Source organism: Frankliniella occidentalis, unplaced genomic scaffold (genome assembly GCF_000697945.3).
Source record: "Frankliniella occidentalis isolate FOCC.00 unplaced genomic scaffold, Focc_3.1 Scaffold66, whole genome shotgun sequence".
In the NCBI taxonomy this organism is placed as follows: Eukaryota; Metazoa; Arthropoda; class Insecta; order Thysanoptera; family Thripidae; genus Frankliniella; species Frankliniella occidentalis.
In genome coordinates this window covers 1,230,326-1,241,011 of record NW_026267196.1, presented here as the reverse complement: position 1 = coordinate 1,241,011, position 10,686 = coordinate 1,230,326, and the positions used below count along the sequence as shown (strand labels likewise).

General features: G+C 38.1%; 4 protein-coding genes across 4 annotated transcripts in view; 2 read left to right on the top strand and 2 right to left on the bottom strand.

Moving 5' to 3' along the window:
- Window positions 1–410: 410 nt before the first annotated feature.
- On the bottom strand, window positions 411–4,151 carry LOC113210830 (glutathione hydrolase 7). The gene is made up of 9 exons (XM_026429001.2): window positions 3,734–4,151; window positions 3,429–3,661; window positions 3,189–3,340; window positions 2,870–3,091; window positions 2,619–2,791; window positions 1,860–2,159; window positions 1,658–1,775; window positions 1,083–1,567; window positions 411–1,016 (listed from the first exon to the last, which is right to left on the bottom strand). The coding sequence occupies exons 1-9, from the start codon at window positions 3,771–3,773 to the stop codon at window positions 715–717; spliced, it is 2,025 nt and encodes a 674-aa protein (XP_026284786.1). The 5' UTR covers window positions 3,774–4,151; the 3' UTR covers window positions 411–714.
- A 151-nt stretch (window positions 4,152–4,302) lies between these two features.
- LOC113211133 (NF-X1-type zinc finger protein NFXL1) lies at window positions 4,303–9,335 on the top strand. The gene is made up of 14 exons (XM_052268242.1): window positions 4,303–4,469; window positions 4,702–5,029; window positions 5,114–5,253; window positions 5,329–5,468; window positions 5,560–5,738; window positions 5,943–6,205; window positions 6,288–6,518; window positions 6,601–6,732; window positions 6,808–7,019; window positions 7,107–7,338; window positions 7,801–7,947; window positions 8,036–8,269; window positions 8,371–8,568; window positions 8,664–9,335. Exons 2-14 carry the CDS (start codon window positions 4,726–4,728, stop codon window positions 8,886–8,888), a joined length of 2,637 nt encoding a protein of 878 aa, XP_052124202.1. The 5' UTR covers window positions 4,303–4,469; window positions 4,702–4,725; the 3' UTR covers window positions 8,889–9,335.
- LOC127749567 (small ubiquitin-related modifier 2-A) overlaps window positions 9,283–10,686 on the bottom strand; it is a 24,376-nt gene continuing 22,972 nt past the window's right edge. The window contains exons 2-4 of the mRNA XM_052268245.1: window positions 10,568–10,686; window positions 9,899–10,036; window positions 9,283–9,813 (exon numbers count right to left, since the gene is read on the bottom strand). Coding sequence (XP_052124205.1) covers window positions 9,628–9,813; window positions 9,899–10,036; window positions 10,568–10,585 — 342 coding nt within the window. The 5' untranslated portion in view covers window positions 10,586–10,686 and the 3' untranslated portion in view covers window positions 9,283–9,627. The remainder of the gene's footprint in view (window positions 9,814–9,898; window positions 10,037–10,567) is intronic.
- LOC113209901 (uncharacterized) overlaps window positions 10,663–10,686 on the top strand; it is a 9,683-nt gene continuing 9,659 nt past the window's right edge. Inside the window, exon 1 of the mRNA XM_052268276.1 lies at window positions 10,663–10,678. Coding sequence (XP_052124236.1) covers window positions 10,663–10,678 — 16 coding nt within the window. The remainder of the gene's footprint in view (window positions 10,679–10,686) is intronic.

Genomic DNA, 10,686 nt, shown 5'->3' with positions numbered 1-10,686 from the left:
AAGTTAAACCATAAAAGTGTGTATTTTACTATTTCTGGCAACTTGTTTTTAATTTTCTGGGCGCAGAAGTCGTGAAAAAGCTCCTTCTCGGGGTAAAGATGGAAAAAAAACACAAAAAAAACACCCAATGTCCGAGACGCGCTTAGATGCATTGACACTAAAGATAGAGAAAATAGATTGGTATCGCAAAAGACTAGACAAAAAAAATATATCAATGATTCTCTCTCTAAATTTGTTGTCAAGACAGCTCTATGAGCCACTTGCTTGCTTTTATTATTAGCTTCGCTTTTCAACTTTCGCTGAGGAATGATACACTAGCAAGCCCAGTTTTGAATAGACAGTTTGCTTTACTTTCCAACATCTTTTTGTGTGAGTGAAAGATCTTAGGGAAGTCAAATTTGTAACAGATATAAATAATTAAATAAATAATGTATTAACAAGTTACGTACAAACATGAAATATATCTCTTATCAAAAATGATGTTATGCTACTAGCCAAAAACACTTATTTTATTCTAGTTTATGTACAGTCTTGCTTTCAACTTACCAAGATGTTTTCATCTAGTGATTTAATAATTAATACCCATTCCAAAAGCAAATTACACATTGTTGGGAAAGATTTTAAACAGCACAAAATTTAGGCAATTGGACCCTTTATAAAGAACAAAGCTCCTTACATTCCCAGAAAAAGAGTAAGATGAGTTAAGTTCTTTGGTCAAAATCTACTTGCTACACCATCTCCGCGAGAGTCAGAATGAGAATTCAATACATCTCCTGCTTTCTCCACTATATTCACACTAGGATTCAATACAGTAGCTGATTGCATATGCAAACCAAGATCTACAAGTTGCTGACGCCTGACAGGACTTAAGCTTGTAGCATATGACTGCTCTAATGAAAAGTTTGAACCAGACACACTTAACTGCACCCTTGGTGATTCAATGCTTGAAATAAAATTGCCATCCAAAACCAGGAGTTGGGATAAAACTTGGGCAACTATGCTTGCATCACTTCCACCTAGAAATAATCATAAGATTTAGATTACAGAATTTTTGAAAGAGTACATGAGAAAGGTATACTGACCTAGGACAAGTCGACGGCCACAGATATGACCACTCTCAATAGCAACTACTGGTACCGCAAGAGAAATGGGACGTTTTCCTCCAACAAGTTCATTGTTTGCCACACTGCTGCCCCACACTGTTGCCCTCGGTTCAGATTCTGAGTTTTCAAATCGTTTATGCCTTTTAACCACAGACGGTTCCTGATTCTCCCCAAATTGGTGAAAACTATTCTTTTTCTCCAAGGGAAGAGCTACAGAGGCATCTAAATGAGGCACTTCTGTTGCTTCAGTATGGTGATCCAACAAAATATCATCTTCAGGTAGATTGATTACTTTTGTAGTGTTGTTAGTGTTGCTAGTAATGGATGATGGCTTGGTGAAAGAAGAAGCTCCAGCATAATTCTTTTTGGTTCCAGAGGTAAAACCATCAAAGCTAGCCAAAGCATTATTGAGTACAAAACCTCCCTCTGTCAGTATTTGGGAGCCAAACAATGAATTGTGTCCACTGGAAAATTAAAGTTAAAAAACAGTCAAGTTTCAACCAAAAAAAAACACTACTTAACCTACAGCTATAACTTAAAGAGCCCACTCATACCTGACAACTGAGACATACAAGTCATTAAGATCAACAGCAGCTACATGAGATGCAACAGTCTCTGGTAGGGAAGAAGTAGCTGTACTTGGATTGGATGCTGCACTAAAATTTGGATCACCTAAAATGTGAAAATTTTGGCTACAGTTCAGTAGAGATATTGCTGATGTAAATAGATTCTAGAAAGGAATTTCTCAAGATCTACCTGACTCAGCATAAAAAGCAGCATAATTCTGTTGAATGGCCTGTGCCTGTCGGAACAGAAGCAAGGGTGTTGATTCTTCTCCAATATTATTTGTAAGATTGAGAGCTTGAATACTTTTAAGGGCGGCAAGCAGCAGAGGTCCACCAGAAGGTGCTCCGGGTACAATTATATCAAAACCATAAAAATTCTCATGAAGAGATTCTCTCGCCAATGGTTGATAAGAGAATAGATCTGCTTCAGTCAGAGAGCTGCCTTGCACAGCAGACAAAATTTCCAGAGCAATACTTCCATTGTAGAAGGCTGTAAGTGAAGCATTTAATTAAAAGAACGGACGATGAATCAAAAACACTTTTAAAAATATCAAGGAGAACAGAGGACATTAGATTACAAACAGGCAGTATAGGAACACAAAAGAAAAAAGCTGCAAAAAGTTTACTTATGTTATGAAAAGAAAGTTACCTTGCATAGATGTTTTTAAGAACCAATCCATTCATCCCACATATATGGCTTCAAATTTTTTCCAATGTTAGAACAAAAGCAGGAACCAAAAATAGTATGTACATAGATTTGACAGGTGGTCATCAAATAGACTTTTAACTTCCAATCACCTGTCAGCTCCATCCTTAAAGATAAAATTACTAATTTATACAAAATTGTGCTCCCAGTACACCACATGCAAAAATTTATTTAGTACTTTAAAAGCAGTAGACCACTACCAAAGAGGCAATTAAGTTCCCTTCAACACCTGTCATTACCTACCAGTTGGCCCTTCCCTTGCTATAAGCTCAAGAGAATAGGCTAAAGATGGCAGTTTTAAGATTTGACCTGCCTCAAGTGTATCCACCAGATCATGTAGCCTGGCATTACTTTCACTACGGAGATTTAAGTGAGCTTTTGCTGTTACCAGGCTACTTGGCACTAAAAACCCACTCCTTACAAAACATTCACAAATTTTAGATTGATATATTTGGATATTTAAATAAGATCTAGCAAAAACTTGACAAACTCACTTGGCAAGATTGGCTGCAGGTCTTACAACCTCTTGCCAGCTAAGTTTCCCATGAGCTTTATGGGCAGCAAAAAGCCCACTAACAAGACCAGGAACCCCAACAGAATAGGGACCAATCATCTCAGGGGAAACGGTGGACAAGGCCTGAGGAGCTGCTTCTCGAAAATCTAGAGATTCCAAAACCTCCTGCCTCCTGTGGTCATAGACCAGTATGAAACCTCCCCTGCGAACCCTCAAAAATATTAGAATATTCATGAACACAAGGCACAGGTGCAGAGTAAATGAAATTGAGATTAAAGAATCAATCTTAATTTACATACCCTCCAAGACCAGTAATATGAGGATTAACAACACCCATACAAAATGTGGTAGCAACAGCAGCATCAACAGCATTTCCACCTTTTTTCAAAACATCAGTTCCAATTAAGGCGCAGTCCTTACTGTCAGAAGCTACACTACCATGGGGAACAACCTATCAATGTAAAACACAAATCACTTGGTTTTAGACACCTAAAGAAATTAATGAAATGAAAATAAGTGTTACTATACACAACACTTACTTGAAAGTCTCCTTGATAGATTTGTGCCACTAGGGCGACTGTCACAGCCACGGATAAAATGAAGAAAGTTACAATAATAAACTTGAGCCCATCACCTGCATCATCGTCAGCAAAGCCCATACAGTTCTGACAGAAACGTGTTATAAAACTTGATGAAGATGAAGGAGCACCTTTCAGAGGAATTGATTCAGCTCTCTCTGGTCGGGTGTAGGGATCAGAATTAATGGAAGTGCCTGTTTCGAATAAAAATAAATAAATGAACGTCTAAAATGTACTGAGTGAAGGTAATACATCTTCTAACATACCTGTGTCGGCTACGGTTGTTGATTCGCGTATAGTATCCATTTTAATCACAAGCTTTTAATAACCTCTATCACAGTTGTTTCGACAAAGACTTCATGATCAGATCCGCCCACTCTATATGAAGCGCAATTTTTATTCGCTTATTAATTCAATCTAATTCATTCATCAAGTGGAGTCACCGGGTAGATGATTTACGCTTTCATTCATCAGTTAGAAAACGAAATTTGACAATTTGGTCTATGCTGACATCACAAACACGGATCACAAAGTACCGCTACCGTCCACAGCACAGCAGCAACAACAACAACAGACCCAACACAACACCCAACAACAACATTCCTACAACACAACAAGTTGTATCGATTCTATCGATTGCAGGTTTCGATTAACAGGTGCACCAACTATTGCAGTTCAATGCTTCCCAACAAATCTGTTATTTTTGCCATAAACCTAACATTGTGTGTTACTGTATGGTAGGGAAATAAACCATAATGTCAAAAACCTACTTTCTTTTTTAATTTGTTTTATAATTTGAATTTATTTAGAACCTTTTCATACATTTTTTTTTAAGTTTGTTCTTTGCCAAAAGCTCTACACGTCGCGAATATCGGCGTCGGCGTCTGCTTCTGCTACGATGTCATTTATATTGTCCGACTTCGTCGCGTCTGTTTTAAGTGTAGTTGCTGTGATGTACAACTTTCCTGGCCATCGTATTTGATTGAAAGACCATCTCTTGTGGTAATAATTTATTCTCGTATTTCATTAAATTTTGCTCCTGTCCTTCACATTCTTGATAATTAGGTTATGCTGGTGGGATGAATATGGGCTCTTTCATTGCCTTCATAATGTTAAATAAAGTTGTTGAAATTCACCGAAATACTAAGTTCTCCGTAATTTTGATACAATTGTCGTTTTGAATATGTATCTGATGTAGTATGAATATAACTATTAATTATTTCTATTTTTACAGACATTCTTCTCTAACTCACACACCATGGATAGAAAACAGAAAGACGGTAGCAACCGTCCAAACCCTTGGCACCAGAAAAGAAGTAGCTCAGGAGAGGGTAGAGGAAGCACTGCTGGTGGATCTAGTTTGGCTAGAAATGGTGGGGGAAAAGGGTCTTCCAAAAGGGGGGCCCCAGGAAGACCCGGTAGCAGTCAGAGCCATGAAACAAAGAGTATCTCTAAGTTCGATGAGGCAAGGTTGAAAATGGAAGAGGCCGTTAAGAAACATATGGTCCATGAATATGAGTCCTCCGACGAAGAGGAGGACGTTCAAGTGGATCCAATTGTAGGTAAGCTTTCTCACAATACTTGACATTGTCCTCATCAGCTATAAAACAGCACATACAATTTTGTTTGCATTATGATTCACACAGGAGCAGTACTTCAGTCCTATGCAGCTTTGGGTGGTACTAATGTAGATCTTGGTCGAACTCAATATTTTTTGGAAGAGTTATTTCAATCCGGTGCAGCAACATGTCTTATATGTATTGGCACTGTGAAAAGAGTTGATCCAGTTAGTAATTCCGCTTGTGTCTGTACACTTCTATCAAATATTGCATAATTAATTTCTATCTTTTCATCTATCCAGGTTTGGAGTTGCTCTGCTTGCTTTTGTTTTCTTCATCTAATCTGCACACAACGCTGGGCCAAAGATTCCCTCTTGCATCAAAAGCAGGCTCTAGAAGATCTCCCAAGAGACAAGCACCCTTCAAAACTTACTTGGCCATGGTCTGTATCCTGTTTCTGTGTGATGCACATTTATACTGACAAGTAAATTGTAGATATTTTAATAATCTTGTTACTTTTGAAAATATTCCAGTCCCAAGTGTCGTAAGGAATATGAATCCGACTCTGTGCCTCAGAGGTACTTCTGTTTCTGTGGTCAAAAGGAGAATCCACCTCATCATTCATGGCTGGTTCCCCATTCATGTGGCGAAACATGCGGACGACCCCTTCAGCCTGCATGTGGACATACTTGTTTACTTTTGTGTCATCCAGGTATTGTCTTGATTTTTTGTCGGTCATTTTCTTATTTACATTTAAAATTTCTTCCTGGACAATTAAATATTTGTCTTTCTGAGATATTGCATTTTATTTTTTATAAAGAAAGAATTATTATTTTTAATGTTACTCAAAATAAGTTGTGAAGGAATTAAATGCTGACCAAACTGTCCATTACAATGTATTGGATTTTGGTTTTAGGTCCATGCCCACCTTGCCCTAAGACAGTTCGTGTCTCATGCCACTGTGGGAAAGAGTTACCTAAGCCACAGCGCTGCAGTCAAAAGTCTTGGTCATGTGGCAATGAATGTGGGGCAGTTTTGTCTTGTGGAAGTCATCGTTGTACGTCCTCCTGCCACCCTGGTGCATGTGAACCATGCTCCAGGAAAAGCGAACAAAAGTGTGCATGTGGGCTTCAAAAACAATATCGCCCATGTTCCACTCCTGTTTGGAATTGTGACAAGGTTTGCAGCTTCAAAAAAAAAAAAAGCTTTTTTTATTTCTGTTTTATATTTTATTAACTTTTTTTGCCTAAAAAAAAATCAGGTTTGTGGGGAAAAGCTACCATGCGGCAATCATTTCTGCCAAAGGATATGCCACTCTGGGATGTGTGGTTTGTGTCCCCTTGGTCAAAATCGCACTTGTCCCTGTGGAAAAATAACTTACATGTTGCCTTGTACCGAAGACATCCCTCCATGTGGTGACACATGTGGACGGATGTTGAACTGTGGTATTCATGCTTGCCCTGAACGCTGTCACCGAGATAAATGTGGAACAGTGAGTTGAACTGAATCATCTTATACCGATATCTGAATCTTAGCTTATTTGCTACGAATTAATATCTTTAAAATACGTGCAGTGTCTTGAGGTAACCATCAAACTGTGCCGTTGTGGCCTCCACAAGAAAGAGTTGCCTTGTGCAAGAGAATTTCTTTGTGAAACTAAGTGTAAACGTTATAAAGATTGTGGCAGACATCCATGTAATCGCAAGGTCAGTTTCTGCACTATGTTTCTTGGGCAGTTTAACTCTAAAAATTTTTATGAACTAAAACACTTTATATTTTAGTGCTGCGATACGCAATGCCCACCTTGTGAAAAGCTGTGTGGTCGCACATTGACATGTGGACAACACAAATGTGAATCAGTCTGTCATCGAGGACCTTGCTACCCTTGTCCTGTAACTGCATCAGTAAGTTGTAACTGTGGAGGTACTGTAATACATGTGCCATGTGGGCGCCAAAGAAGAACTCGAGCTCCTCGCTGTAATAGACTGTGTTTGTGAGTATTAAGTGCATTTATTAGTAATTTATCTTTCAAAGAACTCTGATAGAATTTCCCATCTTAAATTTTTCACTCTTCACGTAGGAACCCACCTGAGTGTCACCATGAGAAGCGAGAAGATCATTCTTGCCATTTTGGTCACTGCCCACCATGCAATCAATCATGCAACTTTGTACATTCTCCATGTGGGCACAGATGCACCAAACCCTGTCATTCTTCTGTCTGGGTTAAAGTACAACAGCAAGCTCCAGCAGGCCCATGGGAACTTGCTGCTCCCCAGCTTGTTCTTCGCAATCTTCCTTGCCCTCCTTGCTCGGTATATATTAAATCTATCTAGTCTATCTATTTATCCAGTTTGTGTCTCAGGTTAATGTAACAATTTCAAATGCAGTATATTCCTGGTATGGGAAGCAATGGGGAAAACAATATCAAAATATCTTAAGATGTTACCAAGTGGCTGACTCGCGCCGCCCACTTTCTTTGTTGTACTGGCACGCATGCCTGCGCTCGGGCGGGTTTGCCAATCATGCTTATGTGCATTAGGAAGCCTGGAGGGTGTGCATGTGGTTCAGTTTTAGTATGGAAGTAGGCAGGGCTAATCAGTCACCTGGTTCAAATTGGACAGGGCATGTTAAAAAAATGAAAAAAAATATGCAAAGGCTTTAGAACTTTTTATGATTTGTGAAGTGATAACCTTGCCAATATTCTTGCAAAGGAGAAGATGTAATTCTGATTCGTGGGTATCTGATTCTACTTTATTTTATTTCTCTTTGTCTAGGAACCGGTGAATGTAATATGTTTGGGTGGCCATGATTTATCAGTGATGCCTTGTCATGCAGCAAAATCTTTGTCATGTGGAAAGAAGTGTGGTCAACCATTGAACTGCGGGAACCACCTTTGTAGCCTAGAGTGTCATCCAATCAATGTAGGTGACTTCTTAATTACTTTCATAGAAGTTCACTTGTAATTAGCTACTGTTAATTCTAATCTTGTACTACTTTCTGTTTCCTAAGGATGGTGGTAACTGCGAAACATGTGAAAGCGCATGTGAACTGCCTAGGCCTGCAGGCTGCTCTCATGAGTGTCGTCTCCCATGCCATCCAGCACCGTGTCCACCCTGTCGCATTACATTGCGCCCACGTTGCCATTGTGGTGTAACTCAACTTTATCTTAAATGTGCTGACTGGACACAACCAAATGTGGATCTTGTTGCCCTCACATCATGTGGCAATCCTTGTCCAAAAAGTGTAATATACCAGTTGTTTTTTAACTACCCTGTGTCATTTGGATATGTATTTTTCTACATCTTTTTCTACCCCTTCAAACTACAAAATATTTTCTTTTACAGTTTCCTTGTGGACATAAATGTACATCAACATGCCATGTTGGAGATTGCCCAGATTCAGAAAAGTGCTCTAAGAAAACAAAAGTCTACTGTTCTTGTCGCAGGATAAAGAAAGAGGTTCGCTGTGATGTAGGGAGGTCTTTGGAATTTTCTCTTGTATGTGATGAAACATGTCAATCACAGAAAAGTCATAAAGAAAAGGTACTATCCCATGAAAAAAGATCATGTTTACTATTTTGATTATTTATATTTGTATTTCAAATTTTACTGAACTCCAAATTTTGCATGTAATGAAGGTGCAAGCTGAAGAAGCTAAGCGGCGTCGAGCCAAAGAGGAGGAAGAAGCTAGACTTGAAGCAGAACGTTTCCAGAAAAAAATTGAAGGGACTGGCCGTCGGAAGAACCGTGGGCGCAATCTTGGTGAAGTTGCTGAAACCAACAATCACTCTAGTTTTTTTTACATGGTGATAATGGCAATAGCAGTTGTCTTTGTTGCAAGTTTGTACATAATATGGACTTGAGTCTATAAATAATTAGGGGTGGGGGATTGCAAACATAAAAGAAAAAGTGCGTGTGGGAGATAATAGTTTTTATTTTTGAAGTTTGCTCATGGTTCATGTCTGCTAGTTATAAGTAAAATTTATTCTGACTTGGTTTGATGCTGAACAATTTCACCTAAATGATGGTCAACCTGAGTTTTATTTGCCACCCTTTATATGTCATACTAGGCACAAGAGGTGTAACTGCACTCCTGAATTATTAACTGCATCTGGTGTTGTTAGGAGTAACCATCCCTAATTTTAAATTTTCTTGATTGTACATTGTTTTTTTAGAGTTAAGTTAGGATGTTTGAGAGCAAACTGTGTTTTGGGTGTGTTTTATGTAATTATATGTTAAGAAAAAACAAATCCATGGGACACTTGACAATTTTCAGTTTATAATAAAGGGATGAGGAATGCTTTTCTGAATACCTGTCTCTACATTTTGAAAGTCAAATAGATATTACAGTTGTTTACTTGTTCTCTATAAGTCTGAGTCCAATATTGTAAAAAATGAAACAGACTTTCACATATGAACAACTTCACTTCATAAAAACAATTTAACTTACATTACACATTACAAGGGAAGGGGAAAACATTATCAAAGGTACACATTTTGTAGGATTCTAATTACAATTATGAAAAAATAACTTTACTCACAGAGAACTGTGAACACCACAAATAGAAAATAATAGGTAGATCTTATGTAACACCACATTAATTAAAAGAGTAACAAGTCAGTTTCAAAATGCAATTTGTCATTTATAATCAGTCTCAGTACACCACCTGTTTGCTGTTGATACACTTCTATAGTATCACCTTCATCTAGTTTTAATGATTCAGGAGTATCTGATTCATTGATTGGCTCCCCATCGAACCTAAACCGTGCCACTTTAGAGTCCAAATTCTAGAAACAAATAAAAATTTCAGAAACATATTTCTTGACAATCGTGAGTCTCTAATCACATCAGTAATTTTCAGAATTCAAATACCTGTCTTTCACAGTAGGCGTGCATTAGTTTCCTCAAAGGTGTTTTTTTCTTGATTTTAAATTGAACAACAGCACTATCTTGACCAAGTACTTTCAAATTAATATACTCCACTTCCTGAGAGCCAGATTTAATATTGTCCTGTTAGAAAAGAAAAAAAGATAAATCAGGAGAAACTCATGCCTAGGAATTTTTCAGTACCGAAATTAATAGAACACAATATCAACACAATCGCACCCACAAGTGGTAGTTTAATGGGTCCCATAAGAAATCAGATCAGCTCCAAAAAGTGAGACAATATATTTGACGAAATATTTCACCAGAAAGATACAAGCCTAGGCAAACAACTCTGCGTTTTCAGCAGAACTACTTTTAATTGTTTCTTAGCCGAAAAGCAAATTGGTAGTAGGTTTATAAGGTTAGGACGAAACAGTTTGGTAGTTAGACAAAAAGTTAACCACATGAACCTTAAAAACCTTCAAACATAATGAAAAAGTAGGTGAATTGCACGCGGTTAATTATTATAAAAGAGTTGTAAAGCGTTAAAGTAATAAGGAACAGTTCGCCGAATCCGGCAACCCAAACACCTCACTTTCGGCTTCCTCGTCATGGGTCGACAGGATTAGAACGAAAACATGTTCAACAAGTTTCCGCATAGAAACGATAGCATACCTTTTTGTCGTCACTCATTTTGAGATTTGGTAACACTAATTGTGATGGTTATTGTTATTTTTTTCTAAATCGTGAACAAAACACCGCGAACTGCTATGGCTACTTTTGGCTGTACACAC